The sequence below is a fragment of the Epinephelus moara genome, chromosome 10 (assembly GCF_006386435.1).
Source record: "Epinephelus moara isolate mb chromosome 10, YSFRI_EMoa_1.0, whole genome shotgun sequence".
Classification (NCBI taxonomy): domain Eukaryota; kingdom Metazoa; phylum Chordata; class Actinopteri; order Perciformes; family Serranidae; genus Epinephelus; species Epinephelus moara.
The window spans coordinates 6,412,175-6,434,633 of NC_065515.1; the positions used below are offsets into that span (position 1 = coordinate 6,412,175).

At 40.8% G+C, this 22,459-nt stretch overlaps 2 protein-coding genes across 7 annotated transcripts in view; one reads left to right on the forward strand and one right to left on the reverse strand.

The window, feature by feature from the left end:
• Positions 1-548: 548 nt before the first annotated feature.
• On the reverse strand, positions 549-9,320 carry LOC126396802 (retinoschisin-like). The gene is made up of 6 exons (XM_050055113.1): positions 9,219-9,320; positions 8,774-8,799; positions 8,494-8,695; positions 6,185-6,326; positions 5,903-6,098; positions 549-3,775 (listed from the first exon to the last, which is right to left on the reverse strand). The coding sequence occupies exons 1-6, from the start codon at positions 9,271-9,273 to the stop codon at positions 3,623-3,625; spliced, it is 774 nt and encodes a 257-aa protein (XP_049911070.1). The 5' UTR covers positions 9,274-9,320; the 3' UTR covers positions 549-3,622.
• Positions 9,321-13,615: 4,295 nt separating this feature from the next.
• The window catches only part of LOC126396804 (AP-1 complex subunit sigma-2), a 37,937-nt gene continuing 29,093 nt past the window's right edge, over positions 13,616-22,459 (forward strand). For all 6 annotated transcript variants that reach the window (XM_050055122.1, XM_050055119.1, XM_050055116.1 and 3 more), the window contains exons 1-4: positions 13,616-13,690; positions 15,042-15,220; positions 20,599-20,707; positions 20,824-20,961. In XM_050055122.1, coding sequence (XP_049911079.1) covers positions 15,042-15,220; positions 20,599-20,707; positions 20,824-20,961 — 426 coding nt within the window. In that variant the 5' untranslated portion in view covers positions 13,616-13,690. The remainder of the gene's footprint in view (positions 13,691-15,041; positions 15,221-20,598; positions 20,708-20,823; positions 20,962-22,459) is intronic.

Sequence of the window (22,459 nt, forward strand, 5' to 3'; positions counted from 1 at the left end):
ACAGTGGTTCTCAAACCTTTTTGTCTGACGTACCCCCCCACAAACCTGTCCGATGAACTCAAGTATCAACACAATCCATCATGTTTCAAATGTGTTTCCTTGAATTTATCATAAGCTGGATGTTACTAACACTATTGATTATATAAGTGTGTATTATTATAGAAACGTTGTCATACAGTTCAGTTGTCAATGTTTATAGTTGTATTGCTTCATCTTAAAGTGGCAGAAGTTCAACATTTCAACCATATATCCTTTACTTTTAGCTAGCTATTTTAATTGTTTTACCATTACTTTTAACTATTTCAATTGTTCAGTCATTACTTTCAGCTAACAATTTTCAGCCATATCCATTACTTTTAGCTAGCTATTTTAATTATTTTATAATTACTTATGGCTAACTATTTCAACTGTTCATCCATTACTTTTACCTAACTATTTCAATTGTTAAGTCATTACTACAATTTATAGCTATATCCATTACTTTTAGCTAACTATTTCAACTGTTTGTCCATTGACAGCCAATAACTGTTTACTTTTTAACTGAGTCATTTTGTTTTAGCTTTAGCATGTTATTTTTATGCTAGCTTATTTTTATGCTAGCTAAAAAACTGTTTTCTAATTTGTTTTAGCTAACTAGTTAAACCATTCATTATTACATTTAGAAATTTCAACCACTGGCCCCTGTTCCTTAAGCCAACTATTTCTACTGTATTACTTTTAGCTAGCTATTTCAGCTGTTTATCTGTTACCACATTTAACTTTTTGAACAGTTTCTAACATTAGTGTTAGCTATTCCAACCAATTTGCCACTTCTTTTAGCTAACTAGCAGAACTCTAACCATTTCTTTTAGCTTTTTTAGCATTTGTCCACTATTCTTATTCTAGCTAAATATTACCGTTTGTTTTAGATCACTGTTTCAACCATTTATGCTGCATTCACGTAGAATGAGGGAGATGGTAGGCTGCAAACTGGATATCATTCTAGTGTAGCTATTTCAACTGTTTATTCATTACCACATTTACCTAATTAACTATTTGAACAGTTTGTTCATTACTTAGCTATTCTAACCATTTTGCTGCTACTGTTAAGATAACCAGTTCAACTGTTTTCATTCCTTATAGCTGTTTCACCATTTGTTTATAGCTTGCTAGCTAACATTAACTATTAATGTTTGCTTTAGCTCCGTACATTTAGCAGTTCCAACCATTTCCCCAATACTTTGAGCTAAATATTTCATCCATAGGCCTGTATCAGTTACTTTTAGCTATCTTTTTTAACTGTTTATCCATTTCTTTTAGCTTGTTCATCATTTGTCAGTTACTTTCACGCTAGCTAACTATTACAACTTTGTTTTAGCTCACCGTTTCAACCATTTTTTTTTTTTCCATTTAGCTAGCTATTTCAACTGTTTATCTATGACCTATTTTAACTGTTTATCAGTTTATTGTGACTTTTACCTGTTCAACCACGTTGCCACCACTTTAAGCTAACCATTTTAACTGTTTGTCCATACATTTATATTTTTCGGTTACATTTATGCATTTATCTGAACAGGTTATTTAATACGTTTAGCTAGTTCAACCAATTTGCCACTACATTTATCTTTCTAGTTTAACTGTTAATCCTTGTATGTTAGCTTTTTCACCATCTGTTATTTTTGCTAGCTAACATTACAACTGTTAAAGCTCACTAATTCAGCCGTTCATCTGTTACATTTAGCATTTTTAACCATTTCCCCAATATTTTTGGCTACCTATTTTAACTGTTTGGCTACCTATTTTAACTGTTGTTCAGATTCACAGCCCAGTTAATTGCTAAGTATGTTTTCAGATACTGTACAAGGAATCTACTTTGGTGTTTAAAGAGAGGTTGACAAGAATCATAGACCAAATAATACTTGTAGAATATTAAAGAAATTGCAATGAAAAAATACAGTTAAAAAATATGTACAGCGTAACTGTTTTAAATGAAGGAGCAGGCAGGAATGTGCAAAAATATATTCTAGGGCAATAATAATTCAACTTGGCCAGTGATAGGGTGCCGGGTGGCCCACCAATTAAAATACAATGATTTATACTGGGAAGTTTTTTGTGCCTTGAATGTAGATAAGGATTTGCCACTGAAAGATGAGTAATAACACCCAGTGTTGACAGGTTGAAAATAGGCAATTTATTAAACGGATAAATATTAGTCTGTTTATTAACTGGCCCCTGGCCCCCAGGCGAAACAAGTTGACTATCCCTGTTTTAAAGGATGTGCAAAGGTTTACAGTATTTTAGTAGCTCATCATCTGTTTCTTTTAGCTTTTCACCATTTGTTCATTACATTCGCATTAGTTAAATATTTCGACAATTAATTCATTGCTTTGAGCGAACTGTTTTGACTTTAACGCTTGCTTGCTAACTTTACACGTGCTCTTAATAGCAACATAAACTAATGTTCAGAATAAATTACTTCTGTTACTCTAAAGTCTCTCCATAACCCATCTGCAGAAGTACCCCCTGGACTACATGTACCTCCTGGTTGGGAATCACTGTACTTGTGTATTTTTTTATCTGATTGCACACACTGAGCCACCTGGGACAAGCTTATGAGAAAAATTTAATACCGAACCACAGTGGGGGCAGAAGCTCTGCACTGTAACATTGTTTTCTGTCTGGGATAAAGTGCCATGAAAGTAGCTTGGCAGAAATAAATCCTAAGCTTTTTTTAATGTTGCACTTTGAAGAGACTGTATGGCTCAGCAATATTGCCCTGACTCTGTAAATTCTTCCTCACTTCATGTTCATCATGTGCACAGTGTGTGAAGACTGAAACATGGGGCCTGAGGCTCCCACAGTTACACACTGAGTCCAAACATCACCGTATCGTATTGTGTATTGTGCATCTGTAAGGACCGTGCACACTCTGTACTTGACACAATACAGTTCTCTCTTTGGATTATTGTTTTACAGAAGGAGCACTGTGTATTATATTAATACTGATGTGTGACTACTTGTTTGGTAATATTTATAACAGAAGATGTTTATCAACTGTTTAAATGAAATCAAGTATTACGTTTGTGCTTTTACTACAGACACAAATTAGTAGCATAGTCAGTGTTTATCTGCTTTTTTTTTCAACAGAGCATTTACATGAGAGCATAAACCCACAAATGAATGCTTAACAATTTTAGAATATTCATGTTTACATATGTAACAGTAAATCTCAAATAAAACAAACTCATTTGATTTCAAACTTTACCTGTAGAATCTTTTTTATTATAGTGTTCGTCTGTGATTCAAAGACAGTAATGAGTAAACAAATCTTTCATGTACTCCTGTAGTTTTATTGACGGTAACAGGCCTCCAAATTGGAATTTAAAACTTGAATCCCTGTATTCACTGAGGTGTCCAATTTTGTATTTACATATTAAACAATACAGACTTTAAGACAGATAAATAGTGCATCAAACATGTCCACCTTCCCAGACTTAGTTTGCTGTGAGCCTCATCATAGAGATGAAGGTCATAACAAAGTAACATGATGGATCTTTTGTCGCTGGACCGATGTCCCCTTTTGGCAAGCTGCAGGTTGGCAGGGGAAGGATGGACAGTGAGGACAAAGCAGGCTGTGTGCACTTCAGGAGCACTTGTTCATGCACATCAGCAGCTCCATCCTCACGGCGATGCGGGTGTGCCAGCCCAGCGGCAGCAAGCGGATGTACCGAGCTACGATGGGTGGGCGCAGCAGGTTCTGTACGGTGGAGGAGCGGTCAGAGTTCCCGTAGAAGACCTGAAGGGTAGAAAGTGAACACGCATGTCAAGATATTCAAGATGACTTCTCTTGATGTCTCTTTACCTTCACTTCATTCTTCACGTGGATCCACTTTCATAGTAAAACTGATGGTTGGACCAAGACAGGAAACTGATTTCTGCACCATTCGAGGGCATAAATCAAGACAGTAATTATAATATGTATTGGGGGAGGGGTGGCACATCCACCCCAATGTTCAAATATGCTAAAAATGCTATTCTACGATAGGCAACCGCACACCGCTGTCTGAAATACTCAGTAGCTGATGTAACCATAGTCATAAATAAACTTGACAAAGAGCTATTAGTACAACTACTGGCTATAGTATTACGTTATGTTCACATCGGAGAAGAATAACACAATTCGTGCGAGTGGCATGTAAAGTCAATGTAAAGACGCGAAATAGACGCGAATTCCCGCCAGATGGACGCAATGTCGATGATGCGAAATACACGAATTAAGCAGGGTGAATGAAGCGAGTAGCGTGATTTCATGTCATATGCTTTGTTGAAAGCTACGTTGAAAGTTGAAAAATCTGAAATTTAGCAAGTGATTTGTGCGCAATATAGCCAATCACCACTGAGATCTTCTAGGGACATAAGACACCAAGGATGTACGGCCGAAGTTCATTCACTTATTCATCAATTTCACGTGCGTATGACGTGAGTATGCAGTCAACACAAAACATCCAGTGTTCAAACTCGCTTGAGTAACACAACAACGCGAAAATTTGCGTTGCGTTTGGTGTGAACACAAACATTACAGTGAACTGCAGGTCTGCATGTGGTTTGTCCAAGTGGTGCTGCCGTAACCTAGCAGAACACGGCGCATGGGCGTATTCAACTAATGTTAATGTCTTTTTACATTCAGTTTGTCATAAAGCCCACATGAAGTCTGTGGAAAGTGTCATTTATGCATGTGTAATTTCTGTAGCCAGTAGCAGCTTTTATTAATTCCAAATAGAGGCCCCCAAGATTGAGTCCCAAAACCTGAAGATGAGTCAGCATTTTTGCACTCCCGGTTCCCTCGTCTCTAAGTCTGCGGGTTTGTTTTTTTTAAGGGGTTTTGGGTTAGAGGCTGAAATAAGGTCTGTGATTATATTGCATGACATATAATATGTCAGTAAATACCCAACCTGGGAATTTTGAAGCTTTTAGGCAGTTGCTAACAAGTGGCTAAGTGAGACTACAAAACGTCATCACACCGAGCGTTGCTTAATAGTATCGTTGTGGTCAGGACATGCAACTGCAGCCTAACGTTAGCTTTTTACTTCTGGCGATTGCATTTAAGCTTAAAAAATCCTAAAAGTGGTGTTCAGCTGTGAAGATTATGTTAATATCATAAACATTTGTTTTTCACAGAGCTTATTTTCTGCAATAATTCAAGATCCAGTGGAAAAATCCCACAGGCTTTTTGACGAGGGAACCAGGGCAGGGGCTGGAGCGCTCCGCTTGTTCATTGCATGTGTATAGTATACCATATAGCTGTACTTGCTCATGATTAATAAAATAACATAATAGAAAATGATTCGTCAAATGTTGAAATTTCCTCTGGGGACGGGGAGTGGTGCCCCAGCTCCCCTGGCAGATTTGGTCCCCCCCAATATTGGCTATGGCCGTGGCATAATCTGTAACTATATAGATATCTAGTTTATTTGTATTTAGTATAACTCGTTGATCCCATATGATATTCTGAGGCTGATTAGAGTGACTGATTAAACACCAAACAGAGGTGAAAACCAAAGTCCAGATTATGGCTGAAACTAACTTTGATTTGAATTTTTTGATTATTTTCTTCTATATAATTTCAGACAGTAGTGAAAAATGCTTATAACATTTTTTCCTAGAGTCAGAAGTGACATTTTCAAATGTCTAATGTTCAACCAAGAGTCTAACCTCCAAGGGCACTCAACTGACAATGATAGAAAACAGAAAAGCAGCAAATTCTCACACTTGAGAAGCTGGACCCAGAGAAATGACAATTCCTTCCAGCTCTGAACAGAACCAGGTATTGTGAGGTTGTCTGTTGCTGTATTCCCTAATAAAGTGGTCAGACGATCATTTGTTGCATGAAGAGATAACACTGACCGCTCTTCTGTGTACTTACCCTGTTGTTTCCTGTCTGGTCTTTGTAATAGATCCAGTTGAGTGTCTCCACACTGCGATACTGGATGCTGTATTTAGTGATCCACTCGTCAGCATCACAGCGGCCCTGGGTGAGGATACCAGACACCACACTGACCTCTTTCAGGTCGATCTGGATCCACTGATGCTGGTCGTTAAACTTGGAGAGCCATGCACACCTAACAAACGTCCACATGTATGCTTTTGTTGTAGTATGTTCACAGCAATGATAATAAAAAAGAAGATCTGTGTGGTCATGACGTACCCAAAGCCTTGGTTGTTAAGGCGAGCCTTGTTGGGGAGCCAGGAGGAGTACCAGCCGGCGTACTGGTCCTGATTGGAGCAGCTGATCTGGTCTGAGGACACAGATCCAGATTCAAAGCCCAGAGCTCTGTGGTAAGGACATTCTGTGGAGGACATTCAAACGTTTTAATCGGTAAGCTATTAAAACAAGTGGAAGACAAGAGTTTAGTTATTAATAAATGAAGAGAATTGCCTCAGACTTGATTTAGTCTGGGCTTAATATTTTTGGTGTTGGAAAAAGATATATGTTTCTTCCCTGTTCCAAAACCAGAATCAGACCCTGAAAAGTGTAGGGTTAGCTAGCTAGCTACTGAAGATATAGCCTACTGAATGTATACACATGCTGCTTTTGCTTTTTAATGATTATAACAGTGAAACAAAGACCGACCCTGCTGTACAGGAACCAGTGAAGGGAAGCTGGGAAACTTTGCTGATATTGAACCAGCTGTGTGTCATCACATTGTGTGCAGATGAACGTTGTTTGACTTCCCCCAGAGATCCCTGCCTGTCCAGCAGTGGAGGTCTGGGTGCTGGCATCTGCACACACTGCGATGCCACAGAGCTGGTTCAATATCAGCAAAGTTTCCCTTTATATTCATTGTCTTGTGTGGCGATCAGCAGTGATGTGGTGGTTCACTTTTACACTGTGATCTGTAGCCTATAGTTCGGCTTTAGCTTCTAACTATCTTTGTCTTTTTAACCTGTTGTTGCTGCTGAGTCAGTTTGACATCCTGGATATATCCTTCAAACACAGACTGTAGAGTAAAGTCAGATTATTTTTTTAGCAGTGTTGTAGCATAAACAAGATTTAAAATAAGAGAGGCTCAGACAGACATGGAGCTGCACATTTAAGCGGCCAAAGACTTCATCATACATCATGACAATTTATAGCGTGTGACAAACAAGCATTGTCGGTACTGTAGGAACTCCCCAAGTGTTACTTCCTGCAATTCAGAGACCCGGTTCCGAGGACAATGGATTCTCCTAATTTAGCCAGAACTACGCCAAACCATGATTGAAGTCACGTAGGCCATTTGGCCAAAGTCCCGTCAGGATAACAACAACAGGTCATCATCTGCATACATGCACGGTAAATATCATTTGTTCTTTCAACACCAGGTTGTGTTGTCAGTGTGCTAACTGGCTAACTCGTGTCTTGAATCTGTCCTGTTGTTCTTATAGTTTTTCTTTTTGAATGACAAATACCGAGTACCGCCACATGCTGGTGTTGAGAGTTATTTCCTCTCACGCAGACGCAGAACGTACGTGCTAGTTAGCCATTGGCTGTGGTCTTTGCTGTGTGCCACTTGTTGGCTGATACACAGGTGATGAGAGGCGGCACAACAGTCGGCCTTTGTCGCCACTAGTTTTTGTTAGTTTGGTGTGTCTTGGCCTTTACGTTTATACATTTTGAAACAGGCCCCTTTTAATTTCACACAGCTTATTAACTCCTCCAGATGAATACAGTATCTGAATGCTGTTATGCCAAAGAAGAAAAAAAAAAGTTAAAAAGTTGACACAGGATTTGGGTGCACATACAAAATAAATCCAGTTCATGCAGCCTAAAATAAAACTAGGTCAGTATAATGAATCGCATCAGGATTTCCTCCTCTGATAATGAATTGTAAGCAGCTGGTGATTTAGCTTAAATTAAGATCTGATACTGCGAAGGATTGCGTGATAAGGCGGAAGACGATGGCGGAGGCATCATCTGATGTGTGCTGCTTTGCCCAGTATCATGCTATTAGGTGAAGGGCATGCCCTATTTTGGGCTCCCTAATCTGCTCATCACATTCCTGCACAGGTAATGAGATTACCTTACAGCGTTTGTCGTTCCGGGCCTCTTCCTCACAGTTGTTCATTTCTTAACCCCAAACTGTTTTTATCCTAACAACGCATCTGAGTGAGGAAGAGCACGGCTGAATATTGTCAGGATCATAGTGGAAGGTGATTGTGCACCGCTGCGGAGATGCAGAGACTGAGCCAAGATTAGATTGAGAGCATGTAGAGACGCAGCCAGCGACCATCAGCTGTGTGATCCATCACACCAGCTGGAGCTCTCTGTGTGCCCAAAACACCTAAAACATCCACAGGATACGAAGCTGCCCGTCATTAATCTTTACATGTGTGATGTCTCCTGCTGTCGTTGTCCTTCACATAATCACTCTTTTTCTTCTGGCCTAGTTTATAAGACGTCCAACATCCTCATGAGTGAAAGAGAGTGGGGAGCACAACTTAACCCAGGTCACGTGACTGGGTTGGCGTCCTCACCTGGCATGCAGGTCATTGGGTGACCCTTAGGTGGCGGGGGCAGGGGTGAGGTCGCCAGGACAGGTGGGATGACAGTGGGGAAACGTGTGGGTGAATCACCAGACTCGCAGTCGCAGGTGCAGGCTTTGACGTTTGATGTCAATGTCTCGATCACCTGCTGGTCCTCCTCCTGCAGCTCCTCCTCCTGGACGGCCTCCTCCTCCTAAAGGACACATGGGGACGAGTTAATCCAGAGTTCAAATCACAAATTCTTCCAGGCCGGTTATTATCAGGCTCTTACCTCCTGTGAGTGAACAGCGATCAGGGCTGTGCCACATCAAAAGATGCATGAAATGTAGAAGCAGATGGAGGAAAATGTGAACGCTAAAACCAAAAATTTGCAGAAGAAACTGAGAGGAAATAAAATTAAATGAACACAAATTAATTTGTTAAGTGTTTGCATGCATTTGGACGAAAGTAAGATGACAGTCAACGTGAAAAATATCTTTAATTATTCTGCAGGATTCATGTTTCTATATGGAAGCTGAATAAAAAAAATATCATGACATACAGAGAAAAAAGTAACTTTTGAATCACAAATAATGAACCACCAATATGGTACTTTAACATGATTACAAACAGACACGACACACAAGGCAGAACAGTGTGAATATTCCTGATTATTAAGGCGGACAGAGTGCGTTATGATTTAATAATATCCCTCCTGCAGGTGTACAGTCACTTACCCTGAGATAGAAGCAGGAGGAACAACACAGCAGTCCTTCGAGTGGTGACCTCCATCTTCCTCTTCAGCTGTGCTGGAATGCGACGAGTGTGTGATACTCAACGCTACAGAGGATTGGATTACTGTAATCCACAGGCCTGTGATGGCCTCATCTAATACTCTTTATTGGCCCTGAGACACCTCCCTCAGGCTCTTCTATTGTACTGCACCTGCAGTGAAGAGTTACCATCACTTGATAAATCAAGAGTGACGACACTCTTATTGGCGGCGGTGCCATCACCTGTCAACATTACAGCCTGCTCTCAGTTTAAAGGAGTTTAGAGGCGGCACTACTCCTGCACCGAACTACACTCTTTTTACCAAATTATGAGACAACAGGCCCCTGGGGCACAGATATGCAAAGGCCCCACCACCTTTATTACATAAGTGGAAGACACACAGACTTTTTGGTGGTTTTTGGTTGTTTGTGTGTCTCTGAGGTTACTTTGTACTAATTTAGCCTGATTTGTTATTATATTGAGATAATTCATTTTGTGTCTCTTTGAATTCATTTTGTGTTTTACTGAGGTAATTTTGTCTGTTTTGGACAATTCATGTCTTTTTGTGGTTGTTTAGGTCTCTCTGACGTCATTTTGTGTCTCTTTGAACTAATTTTGTGTTTTATTGAGGTCATTTTGTCTTTTTGTGGTCGTTTGGGTCTTTTTGTGGTTGTTTGGGTTTCTCTGAGGTCATTTTGTGTCTCTTTGAACTAATTTTGCATTTTATTGAGATAATTCTGTCTTTTTTTGTTGTTTTGTGTCTTTTTGTCATTTGGGTCTCTCTGGGGTACTTTTGTGTCTTTTTGTGGTCGTTTGGGTCTCTGACGTCATTTGTGTCTCTGAACCAATTTTGTGTTTTATTGAGATAATTTTTTGTCTTTTTTGGTCTTATGTGTCCTCTTGTGGTCGTTTGGGTCTCTGTGAGGTCATTTTGTGTCTCTTTGAACTAATTTAGTCTTTTATGTAGATAATTTTTCTTTGTGTGTCTTTGAACTAATTTTTCATTTTATTGAGGTAATTTTGTGTCTTTCTTGGTCGTTTGGGACTTTTTGTCACCGTGACATCCAGCATGCATTGGGGTGGTTTGCAGCCGAGTGTGAAGTGGTCAGGATGAAAGTCAGCACCTCGAAGTCTGACGCCATGATTCTCTGCCGAAAATTGTGGATTGCACCATCCAGGTTGGAAGAAAGTTACTGCCCCAAACGAAGGAGTTTAAGTATCTCGGGGTCTTGTTCACGAGTGAGGGTAGAATGGAGTGTGAGATGGATCAGTGGTTTGGCACAGCATCTGCAGTGATGGGGGTGCTGTGCCGGCTCGTTGTGGTGAAGACTGGTCTGTCTTCGTCCCAACCCTCACCTGTGGTCATGAGCTCTGGGTAGTGACTGAAAGAACGAGATTACTGATAAAAGTAGCCGAAATGAGCTTCCTCCGAAAAGTGGCTTGGCTCAACCATAGAGATAGGGTAAGGAGCTTGAACATACAGCGGGAGCTCGGCATAAAGGCCAGTTGAGGTGGTTCGGGCATATGATCAGGATCCTCCTGGGCACCTCCCGTTAGAGGTGTTTCAGGCATGTCCCTCTGGTAGGAGGCCCCGGGGCAGACCCAGAACATGCTGGAGGGATTACATATCCAATCTGGCCTGGGAACACTTTGGGGTCCCCCAGAAGGAGCTGGAAAGCGTTGCTGGGGAGGGGGACGTCTGGATGGATGGGTGGATAGAATAGATAAAAAATAGCTATCCAAATGAGGGTAATGACACATTTTACTCACCTGATACTCGTACTCAGAAAAAGTTCATTATCTGCACAGGATACTTGTTTCATCTGAGTATTCAGCTCTACCCTAATATATATTGTATGTATTTTCTAAATTATTTTTTTGTTTGACCCTGCGTCCTCACATTTTGGCTTTGCCACCATATTTTTCATTCTGCTTAAATTAGACCTGTTGTCCTTGTTTGTGGACACTGTTTTGTGCTAGTGGTACTAAGAGCATAATACACTAATCCATGTATCAACCAGATGGCAGCCATCACATTATTATTGCAGCATTTCACACAGGCCAATAAGGTGTGACAGACTGTTTCTAAAGACAAAAAGATCATTCTAAGCTTGGAGTATGGAGGATGGAAAATTCATAAAGAGTTACAAAATGAACAAATTACAGTTTAGTTTTTGCACAACAGTGTTTGGGCACTGGAATAATCAGTTTCGTACTTTATGACACACTTGGGGCTATTCAAAATACAGCTAATGTCCCATATGCAGACATGATTTAGTTCAAGAACTACTTCCTGCCGCGTTCCTGTGCCAAAGACGTCGCGTCCCAGTGGCTCCAAGGACTACAGACCCGTGACATTGACCTCCCACATCATGAAGACCCTGGAGAAACTCGTCTTGGAGCAGTTTACGCCCATGGTCAAGACACTTTTGGACCCCCTCCAGTTTGTCTATCAACCACGACTTGGAGTTGAGGACGGCATCATCTACCTGCTCAACCGTGCCTACGCCCATTTGGATAAGCCGGCGAGCACTGTGAGGGTCATGTTTTTTGACTTCTCTAGTGCGTTCAACACCATGTGTCCAGCTCTACTGGGTGACAAGCTGACAGCAATGCAGGTGGATGCCCCCCTGGTGTCCTGGATTGTAGACTACTTGACTGGCAGACCACAGCGTGTGCGCTTGCAACGCTGTGTGTCAGACAGAGTGGTCAGCAATACCGGGGCCCCGCAGGGGACTGTCCTCTCTCCCTTCCTCTTCACCCTCTACACCACGGACTTCAGCTATTGCACTGAGACCTGCCATCTTCAGAAGTTTTCTGATGACTCTGCTATAGTTGGCTGTATCACCAAGGGTGATGAGGATGAGTACAGGGCTGTTGTGGATAACTTTGTCACATGGTGTGAGTCTGCAGCTCAACGTGGCAAAGACAAAGGAACTGGCTGTGGATCTGAGAAGGACCAAGACACCGGTAACCCCTGTTTCCATCCAAGGGGTCAGTGTGGACATTGTAGAGGACTATAAATACCTGGGGGTACACATTGACAATAAACTGGACTGGGCTAAGAACACTAACGCTCTCTACAGGAAGGGCCAGAGCCGTCTCTATTTTCTGAGGCGACTGAGGTCCTTCAACATCTGCCGGACTATGCTCAGGATTTTCTATGAGTCTGTGGTGGCCAGTGCTATCCTCTATGCTGTTGGGTGCTGGGGCAGCAGGCTGAGGGTGGCGGACGCCAACAGACTCAACAAACTGATCCACAAGGCCAGTGACGTTGTGGGAACGGAGTGTGACTCTCTGATGGTGGTGTCAGAGAGGAGGATGCTGTCTAAGCTACAAACTATCTTGGACAATCTCTCACACCCACTCCACCATGTGCTGGTCAGGCACAAGAGTACTTTCAGTGGGAGACTCATACCACCAAGATGTACCACTGAGCGCCACAGGAAATCATTCCTGCCTGTGGCCATCAAACTGCACAACTCCTCCCTCTGAGTGGCCCTGAGACTTTTTCCACACACTGCAATAATCTAATGTAACTTGTGCAAAAACCCCATTTCACCCTGACTGTATATATTCTGTTTGTGTAAATAATCTTGTTCAGCTTACAATATATATATATATATATAAATGTGTATATATATATATATATGTATTTACGTTTATGTTTGTTAATAATTCCTGTTTATTTAACTATATATTTGTAAATACTATTGTTTAAATTTCTTATATTTTCACGTATCTTTCCTCTCTTGCAAGGAGCACCTGTAACATAAATAATTTCCCCTCGGGGATCAATAAAGTATTTCTGATTCTGATTCTGATTCTGATTCCTGATCAAAAACAATGCTTAGTTTTTTATAATTATCAGATCCTACTGATCCCAAAATGCTAGGAGAAATGAAAAATGCTTACCAAACAAAAGCTCAGGGAACTCACTTTATATTTGTTTATATTTATTTGTTCCATCTTACCACTATCTTCTTTTACTTCTTAGAAATTTAGCTTTTTTGTGTTGTTTATTTTCCTTTTCTATGAATATATGATATGAGTCTATATATTGTGATGTGTGCACCATCAGAAGCCATATCAAACACACTATCTGGCCTTTTAAAGTCCTACATTTACATCTTCAAACTGTGATAAAACTACAAACCGCCTCCATTTAAACATTCAGCTGATGCCTCCGCTGATGACGTTTTAATGTGCGGAACCATCTGGTTTCTTGTGGCTTGATTGATGTGTGTATCAGCCAATCACATCTGCGATCTCGAGTTAGAGGCTTGGATGGGCGGAGCATACCAAAATATCTAAGCCAATGAACAACGCTGTGAGCGCCTCATTGGCCAATCAGGAGCTTGATACCAAGTGGCTGTGTATGTTTCAGGGTGGGTAGTTCATTTCTTCAGAGGGGACTACAGTGTTGTTAATCAAGGTAAGTAGTTTTTAGCGTGTTTTATTTCGTGTTTTATATTAAAATGTTTTTACACAGTCGGTCGCGTGTCGTGTTTTAAACAAGCTAGGCGGTAGTTGAGGAGGCTAATGCTAACCGCTGAATAACGGTGTTAGCGGTACTTCCGTTAGGTTGTGTTGATAAAAGACGAGATGACGATTTCAGTCATGTTTTGGGTTTTATTGCGGAGAGGTTTTAATGACAGTCACATGTTATTTATTACAGTGTATCTTGAATTAAAAACATTAGAGATATTGTCTCTGTTTAACTGTCCAGGCTGAATTTGAAGTTAAATGGTGCGCTGTTTATCAAAAACACATGGCAGCACACCAACACGCAAATAGCTTAACAACTCACTATGATACTGACATTATGTATGAAGTTATTAGATGAATGCTGTCATGAATTTCCTGAGATTGTTTGATTGACTTGATTAAATGTAATTTGTCTTGCTAATTTCCTGAGCACCTGCCACATGTCATACAATAAGGGACTGTTCTTTACTCATCAGAGGAGGGGTGTGACTGTGTTTCTTTATTTTGATTTATTTTTTATTTTTTGCAACCATCTCCGAAGCTACAAATATTTTCCTTGAGCCTCCCTGAGTGACCCTCAGAAAATGCATAATTGTCCTTGCCATAAATTAGTTATCATATTTTAAAAACGTACTCTGTGATGTTTGAAAGTTAAAAGTTGAAGATGAAATCCTGGAGTTGCTGGTTACTTCATCCAAACAGTTTATTTTTGGCCAAATTTTAAATAGGATGTAGAATAAAGTGATTTTGATTAAATATCAGTATTTTAAGCTCAGATTTGGTCATGTTTTCTTTCTGACAGAAGCGTTCCGTCTCACATAATGTGTCTAAGGACTGTCAAAAAATTGAAAACCCAATGATAATTTCTGTTTGTACAGTTTCTAGCTATTATAACTGGTGTACTTTGGGTTATTTTTACAGAAAACATAAGCCTGCAGGTTCAGTTCAATGTTTTTTGTTTTTTGTTTTAAAATAAATTTGTATGCCCCTCGCTTAAGCTGAAAAATAAAAACATAAGTCCCTACATTATTTAAAATACCTCCCTCCTTTTTGCACACTCCCTCCCCCCCCTCAAAATTAAGGAACAGTCCCTAATAGTTTCCTCAGTTTGGCTCAAGTTGTCAGAATCACTCTGGCTCTTGATATCGACATCTGGTTTCAATTGAAAAGTGATTAGATGAGTTTGTTTGAAGGCTCTTTGTCTTTTTCCGCAGATGTCTTTTACCACCCACCCCTTCCTCTCATCTCTCATTGTGTTTCACAGCTCCTCTGTTCTTTTTTTCCCCTCTTCATTTCAGATGCAGTTCATGCTTCTATTCAGCCGACAAGGCAAGCTCAGGCTTCAGAAGTGGTATGTGCCTTTGTCTGATAAGGAGAAAAAGAAGATCACCAGGGAGTTGGTGCAGACGGTCCTGGCTCGAAAGCCCAAAATGTGCAGCTTTCTGGAGTGGAGGGACCTCAAGATCGTATATAAGAGGTGTGTAGGATTGTTTATGAACAAAATGCTGTCTGGTTGAGTGCCCACAGAATAGAGATGTTTCACACTTCTCTGGGCAATTCATAGACCCATCATTCATAGACATGGCTCAGTTGGAAAAGCAGGAGAAAGTGTTATCAAAGTGACAAAGGCATCATGACTGCACTCGGACTACAACGAGAAAGAGCATTAATTTTGCCTCATTATATCCTGTTGCCATGCCAACAGACGGGCAGGCAGACTAATGGTGAACTTGAGTGACCCATTCGGGACAGACAATCGAGGTGCCAACCGGTCAGCAACTTTGCACCGTTGCACAACCAGTCTAATGTTAGCTCAAAGTAATTACTTTGCCATTTTATATAATTATTTATATATATTTTCATGTGTTAACAACAATTCAGTGGACTCTTATTGCATCTTATTAAAGCATGAAGGTGTAAGTGATGGATCTAGTTGCACTGCAGCAGTCAAGGGGTGGGAATCGCCAGAGGACCCATGATACGATGTGAAAAAACAGTATGGAGTCATATACCTGAGTTCCAGTGTTGTTAGCATGTAACAAAAGCTTTCGCTTTTAACACCGCTGTATGGACGCAGATCTTTGCACATGAAGAACATGATGGACTGTTATTTTCTCAGCTCTCTCTGAGTTGGATGGTAGTTTTTTCAAGCTAAGTGTGTCCAGTGTTGGTTGATTTTTTGGCGGAGCGGGTGTAGCGTTAGCTTGACCGTCAGCGGCTAACGTAGCTCTGGATGGTGGAGTGTGAGATGGGCCCTCATGTTCAGAGTATTTTATTCGCATATGACACTGCTTGCAAGTCGCATGTGTCATAAGTCCTCCTTTCCTTCTGTGTTTAAAAATTTAAAATAAGTCCAGATGTTCTGGACCAAGTCCTTATAGATACATCTGGTAAAACTGTTATGTGTTCAGCAATGCCCGTTGCGTACCGCTTACTCGAAGAACACTCTCTGTAAACACGGCTCTTCTTCTTCTCTCAATTTATTGGCGGATCGCAAACAACTTCCAGGTGCATACCACCACCTACTGTACAAGAGACTACTCCCTACTACATGTCATTTAGCCTGTTTCTTAAATCCTACTCGTAAACACGGCTCCTTCTTCTTCTGTGGTTTAATGGCTGTGGGCCGCTGTGGGCGTGCAGACTTACTTCCGCCTCTGGGTGCCGTATTCTGGTTTGCTGACTTCTGCTGTGTCCGACCCGAGCCAGGCTACGCTAAATAGCCATATAGAGAAAGGCTTTTTTGTCGCTGTTGGGTTCAAATAAATATGCAGATCTTCAAGGGGGGGTGATACAAACTAGGGACAGTTTTATGAATGGTAAAAAGTTCCGCACAGCTGCTTTAATATAATATTAACCCTTAAAAGTCATTAAATAGTCCTACATTTGAAATTGTGAGGTCTTAATTGCCACAAACATTTTATCTTATTTAACTGATCAAATTTAATTTTGTCAAAACAAGTCAAGCTCTCCTGCACGAAAGTAAAGCAGCAACCTCCGAGGCTGAAAAATGAAGCCAATGCAAATGCCAAACACTGCAGTTCCTCTAATGGCCACTAGAGGCTGGCTCCAGGAGCAAGTCAATCCCCACAGACCACCATGTTAAAATGTCCGACATTACAGCAGAAATAAACATGTTTACATCCATAGTACAACAATGGTTTTGGTCTTTATAGCTGATTTTAACATCCATGACAACTGTACAGGGGGTGAATTTTTTTATAAGTCACCTGTTTATATTTTATTGCTGCCCAAAGTTATGCAAATGTAAGTGAGTCAGATCCACAGCTCTACCCTCTTGTCCAAACTTGTCCCCTCAAGCTCCATAAACTAAGATGGCGGTGGCCGAGATGTCGAAGTCGAGGCTTTAAAACTGCAGTTATGTACAGTTTATAGTGAAAGTCAACATTTCTGATCAACTTAACTCACCCTAATAACCATATTCCTGCTTAAAACCTATGTCTACAAGGGACATATATATTTACCTTTACACTGACCTGCAATACTTGAATAAAAAAATATGATTTGTCCCAAAATATGTCTAAAATTTGGTTAAAATAATCTTGAAAAGGTCCTTAAAGCACAAACTGTGAGTGTCTGATAGACACCCTGCAGAATACATCTTTGTCTGCATTGTTCTGTGCAGCTCTCAGCTCTCTAATTGTCTTAATAAAGAGAGCGTCCTACCTACTCACATGTCAAAAGAGAGTTTTTGGATACAGCTGTCAGAGTGTTAAAATAATGCCGAAACTGAACAATGGCTTTGCTGAAGGTGAAGAGAAAGAGGTCAGAGAGTAGTAATTACTCTGAGAGCTTTATTCAATGTTGGTTGAGATGTTGTGATTTTAAGAAGACGTGAAAAGCCACAGACATTTGGAAATCCTTTTTTCTTGTTTTATTATTTTTTTGGGCATATTACCTTTAGGTGAGAAGAAATTAAAATGATGAGGTGTTAGGTCGGTACAAAGTATACCCCCTACCCAACTGAGCCTCAGGACACCCAGTGGAAAGAGTTAACAACAAAGAGAATAACTGTTGCTGCTGTTTGATATTTAGGCTGTTTATGACCACCAAATTCTGATCTACCATCTGAATGTGGCAGCAGAAATCCAGACTCATCAGACCAGGCAACGTTTTTCCAGTCTTCTATTGTCCAGTTTTGGTGAGCCCGTGTGAACTGTAGCCTCAGTTTCCTGTTGTTAGCTGACAGGAGTGGCACCTGGTGTGGTCTTCTGCAGACCTTGGTTGTAACCAGTGGTTATTTGACTTCCTGTTGCCTTTATATCATCTTGGACCAGTCTGGCCATTCTCCTCTGACCTCTGGCATCAACAAGGCATTTTGGCTACTGGATATTTTCTCTTTTTGGGACCATCCTCTGTAAACCCTAGAGATGGTTGTGCTGAAAATCCCAGTAGATCAGCAGTTTCTGAAATACTCAGAGCAGAAACATAAAAATAACACATTAAGTATCCTGATTTAAAAGAAATGCTAATAAAATACAAGTGCATTTAGAGTAGAAATCCACCATTATAGTGTGTTTTTGTGTTTGGAACATAATTGGGATCTGAACGGGTAAGGGAGTTTGTCTTCATAGAGAAATGATGCATTCGCTTTGAAAGGCTCGACCCTTTGACCTCCTCTTGTCATGGCTGCTGGCTCTGACCACGAGTCAGCTACAGTAAAAGTGCTGTCTCACCCCTCTGTAACAGACAGCTACACTCAACTGAACTGAACCTTTGTGTTTCCTGAGCTTGGCTCTGCCTTCCATTCAGTTGTACACAGCAGACAAAGATGGAGAAGAAACAATTTAAGAGTATAATCAAATCAATAACGTCAACCAGTTCCAGTCCTGTGGAGATTTGACATTTGTTCCGGTATGTCATGCTTGTCTTTCTAAAGTCCACAGTAGAGTCCATTGTGCCCTCGTTACCTGCTGGTTGTGAGGGATCAACTGACCAGCTCCTTTATTAGCCAATCATCACATGCGTAAAGAGTGCCTGAGGGATTATCAGGGATAAAGAACCATGGCAGAATGAGGCTTAGCTCATACAGCCTCCTGCATCCGGCTTCTGGCTTTTAAATGAATACCCCGTACACAGTAAACAGCAATCCGTAATAATGGCAGAAGTGCTCCCTCAGCACTGTTACAGTGAGCTGGGAGACAGAATATATCACTGGGAGATTCTGTCTAAGTGATAAAAATGCATAAAGTCAGCTCTTCTTATATTTACTCTATCAGGGTGATGGTGCAGATTTTACAATAAAATATTTTGTTTAGAGTGGAAACAGACAACTGTATAACTTTTCCTCCTCTAGTGTTTCCCAGTGGTGTAATTGTTGGCGCTGCTGTTCTGGATTGCTTTCCCGTTTACTCAAAGCAACGACCACAGTTTCCAGTTTTTTCGCCAAAAACTTTTTTTGTAATAGAGATATGACAACAGTTGTTATTCAGAAAACAACAACAAGCCAGAGGTATAAAAAGTCCAATTATATTAAGTCCTTTCAGAGTTCTAGATCCCTAGTAATGAGTGGATCTTCAAGCGTTTATATATATTAATGTGAACTGCATATATTCTGATCCTCACTCTGAGAAAAAAAAAGCATAGTGGAGCGTGTTGTTCCTGTGGGCTACAGCAACACTAAACCCCTGAGCTTGCCTGAGAAGGACTAAGTGCACAAACCTGCTATTTTTAAATATCCCATGGAGAGAGACTCTCCCTGAAGCCTGTTTTATCTTGTTCTGAAAATGTCGGCGTGCAGCCTCGTTCTGTGGACGATAAACAAGGTGCAGACTGATAAAGGAGGAAATAAAGTGAGCCCTGGACGGAGCAGCGAGTGACAACAACCCCGCTCATATTTAAGAAGACTGTTTGTGTTGGAAACACTAGGGTCTAGGTACCATGTCTGAAGGGTTACTGTTGGTTCCAAAGGTACCACACTAAAAGTGTTTAATGGTAACAGCTGACCGATATCAACGGGGCAGTCACTTTGGATACGTGGACAGATGATTCCTCCAGAATTGGTTATCTTTGTGTCACTTTGCATTACATCAACAACAAATAGGACCTGACTGAGCGAGTGCTTTGTTGGCCACTCCAGGATGTTGCGATATTATGATTGCACCACTTAAAACCAATTTAAGCAATCCCCGTTAAGAACAGCCTCGCAGTTTTGTCCACAAGTTTCCCCCACGTCACCACTCACTTCCTTGTTTCTGGTTGTGAAGATGCAGACGTATGAGACACCAGCTTTGTTGTTTTTTTTTGTTTTGTTTTGTTTCGTTCTTCAGAAAGGCTGCGTTGAAATCAGGCATGTTAGGTCGCAACAATCCCAGAAAAACCTGCAAAATCATGAATGGATTGAGGCAGATTGATGTGCAAAATAGCGTAGTGGGAAAATGATGTGTTTAGTCATGGGACTTGTATGAACTTGTCGGGGCTGATCAGGATTTGACTTGGAGATAATTATGGGTAATGGATCAGTTCCAGTCCTGAACCTTGCACTTGCAAGTTTGCCAAAGTGCACACATGTAGGACTCTACTCTTTGGTAAAGGGGGATAGCTACCCACAGCTATCAGGGAAAACGAAAGGACCACCCTCTTCCAGTTTTGGTTGCGCAGTGGTTGATGCACTGTCTTTGTGTCATAAATCGAGCCTTCATTTTCCCAGGATATTGTACCTGGTGACAAACAGAATTACATCATGACAGCAAAGCTAATAGGAAACCAATCTAAATGCTGATGGTGTTATTATTCTAAAGCCATTACATTGTGTAATCAACATTTACTTCATAATGATAAAATAAAGCAAAATAACTTGTTAAGGATGTCTGGTTTGTCACTGTGTGTGTGCAGATATGCCAGCCTGTACTTCTGCTGTGCCATCGAGGACCAGGACAACGAGCTCATCACACTGGAGATCATCCACAGATATGTGGAGCTGCTGGACAAATACTTTGGCAGTGTGAGTGTCTGATGTCTCCTCTCTTATTCTGTCATATGTTAGGTATCAACATGGAACCACCTGTTGAACCTAGACAGTACTACGTGTTCATAATAAGTGCGCTTTAATTTCTAAAGGTTTGTGAGCTGGACATTATTTTCAACTTTGAGAAGGCTTACTTCATCCTGGATGAATTCCTGCTGGGTGGTGAAGCTCAGGAGACGTCCAAAAAGAACGTATTGAAGGCCATTGAGCAGGCCGACTTGTTACAGGAGGTAAGTTATCTAATGACATCGCTGTGGGAACAGTAATGATGATTTCATACCATTAGTCACTCTCTGTTTCTCCTGCTTCATTAGTAATCTGCCCTCAGTCTCCATTGTAACTGTGTCAACATTTGTGATTTCTCAGACGATGTTAAACTGCTTCCTCGCTTAAAGTTATAATCCTTAAGATTTCAGATCTAGTTGAGAAGGTTCAGTGTTACTGGTGGTGACAGAAAGTAAGGTTTAATACTTCATATTCAACAAGTATGTTTCCATTGCACTGTTTCGCATTTTGTTGTTGTCCGTACATCAACGTTTCCACCTCATCAAAGCGTAAAACTTGCACTCAGTTTTTTATTTGCAAATGTGCAGAACATTAGATGGAAATACACCTTCTGTGGCTGCTCGTTATTGTTCCATAACTTGCTGCAACATTTAAAACTAATGCTTTTTTGATGAACAGTTGCAGTCAGAGCTACCCTCTGTGATAAGTACATTGTGTTTCCTGTGACTGCTTCAGAATAAAAGCTGCTCGTGTTTCATCAGCGGAATGTTTTTTAACTAGCTGCTGAAGGAAATGTTGGTTTTGCATTAGTTTGTAACTTTATTCAGCTCTGATACACCGTGTACACACTGAACAGTGAGGTTGATATAAAAGAGATAGAACAGTAACACTGGATAACACACTGAAGCATTTGTGAATTCTTATCGCATGTGAAGGCAATTTAAATCCAGCGCAGTGATGGCGGACTCTGCCATTAACAATGAAGTCATTATATAGAGAGGCAACTACTGAATGTGAATACGTGGAATGGCGTTTGCAGACAAATTGTAGCCTGGCCTCACCAGACTAATTCACAAAGGTCTTTGCACACCAAGTCTGTATTTTATATACATGTATCTTTGTGTTTTTGTAATTTGTCATTCGATAAAAATCGTCACGCACAGAAACCTTGCACACTGAGTCCGAGTATTTTATTGTTCTATTCATTGCAAAAATTTGTAGTTTGAGACAAAAAGGAAAGACGCGGTTGCTCCACTAGAGTTGCCTCCCTGGCTGTTGCCACTCTCTGCCTGTGTCTTGCATTTGGCACCGTGACTACTTGAAGAGGCTGAGCTCTCCTTCCTCTATGTTTCCAGACTTTCGTCACGCCGCCACATTTTCTTCTCTGCTTCTTCGTCAGAAAATTCTCCAGACTTTTGACGGATGCTAAATAAATGCAGAAGCCTGTTCCTAAAACTTAAATGACGGATGAAAGCTTCGGAGTCAGCGTGTAAACTTAATTGACACAATGTGAGGTCATATTAATTTGTAAATGTGCAACAATTTCGGACGAAGAATACAGACTTGATGTGCAGTGGCCTTTAGTCTGAAACCTCTCAGTGCATTTTGAGTAGATGAAGCTGCAGCTGGAGCAGCTATGTACGTGACTCGCCCACCATATCTACATGTCAGTCCACGATCAGCCACCCTGCACCTTTTGGTCTGGAAGCAGAAGCCCTGAAA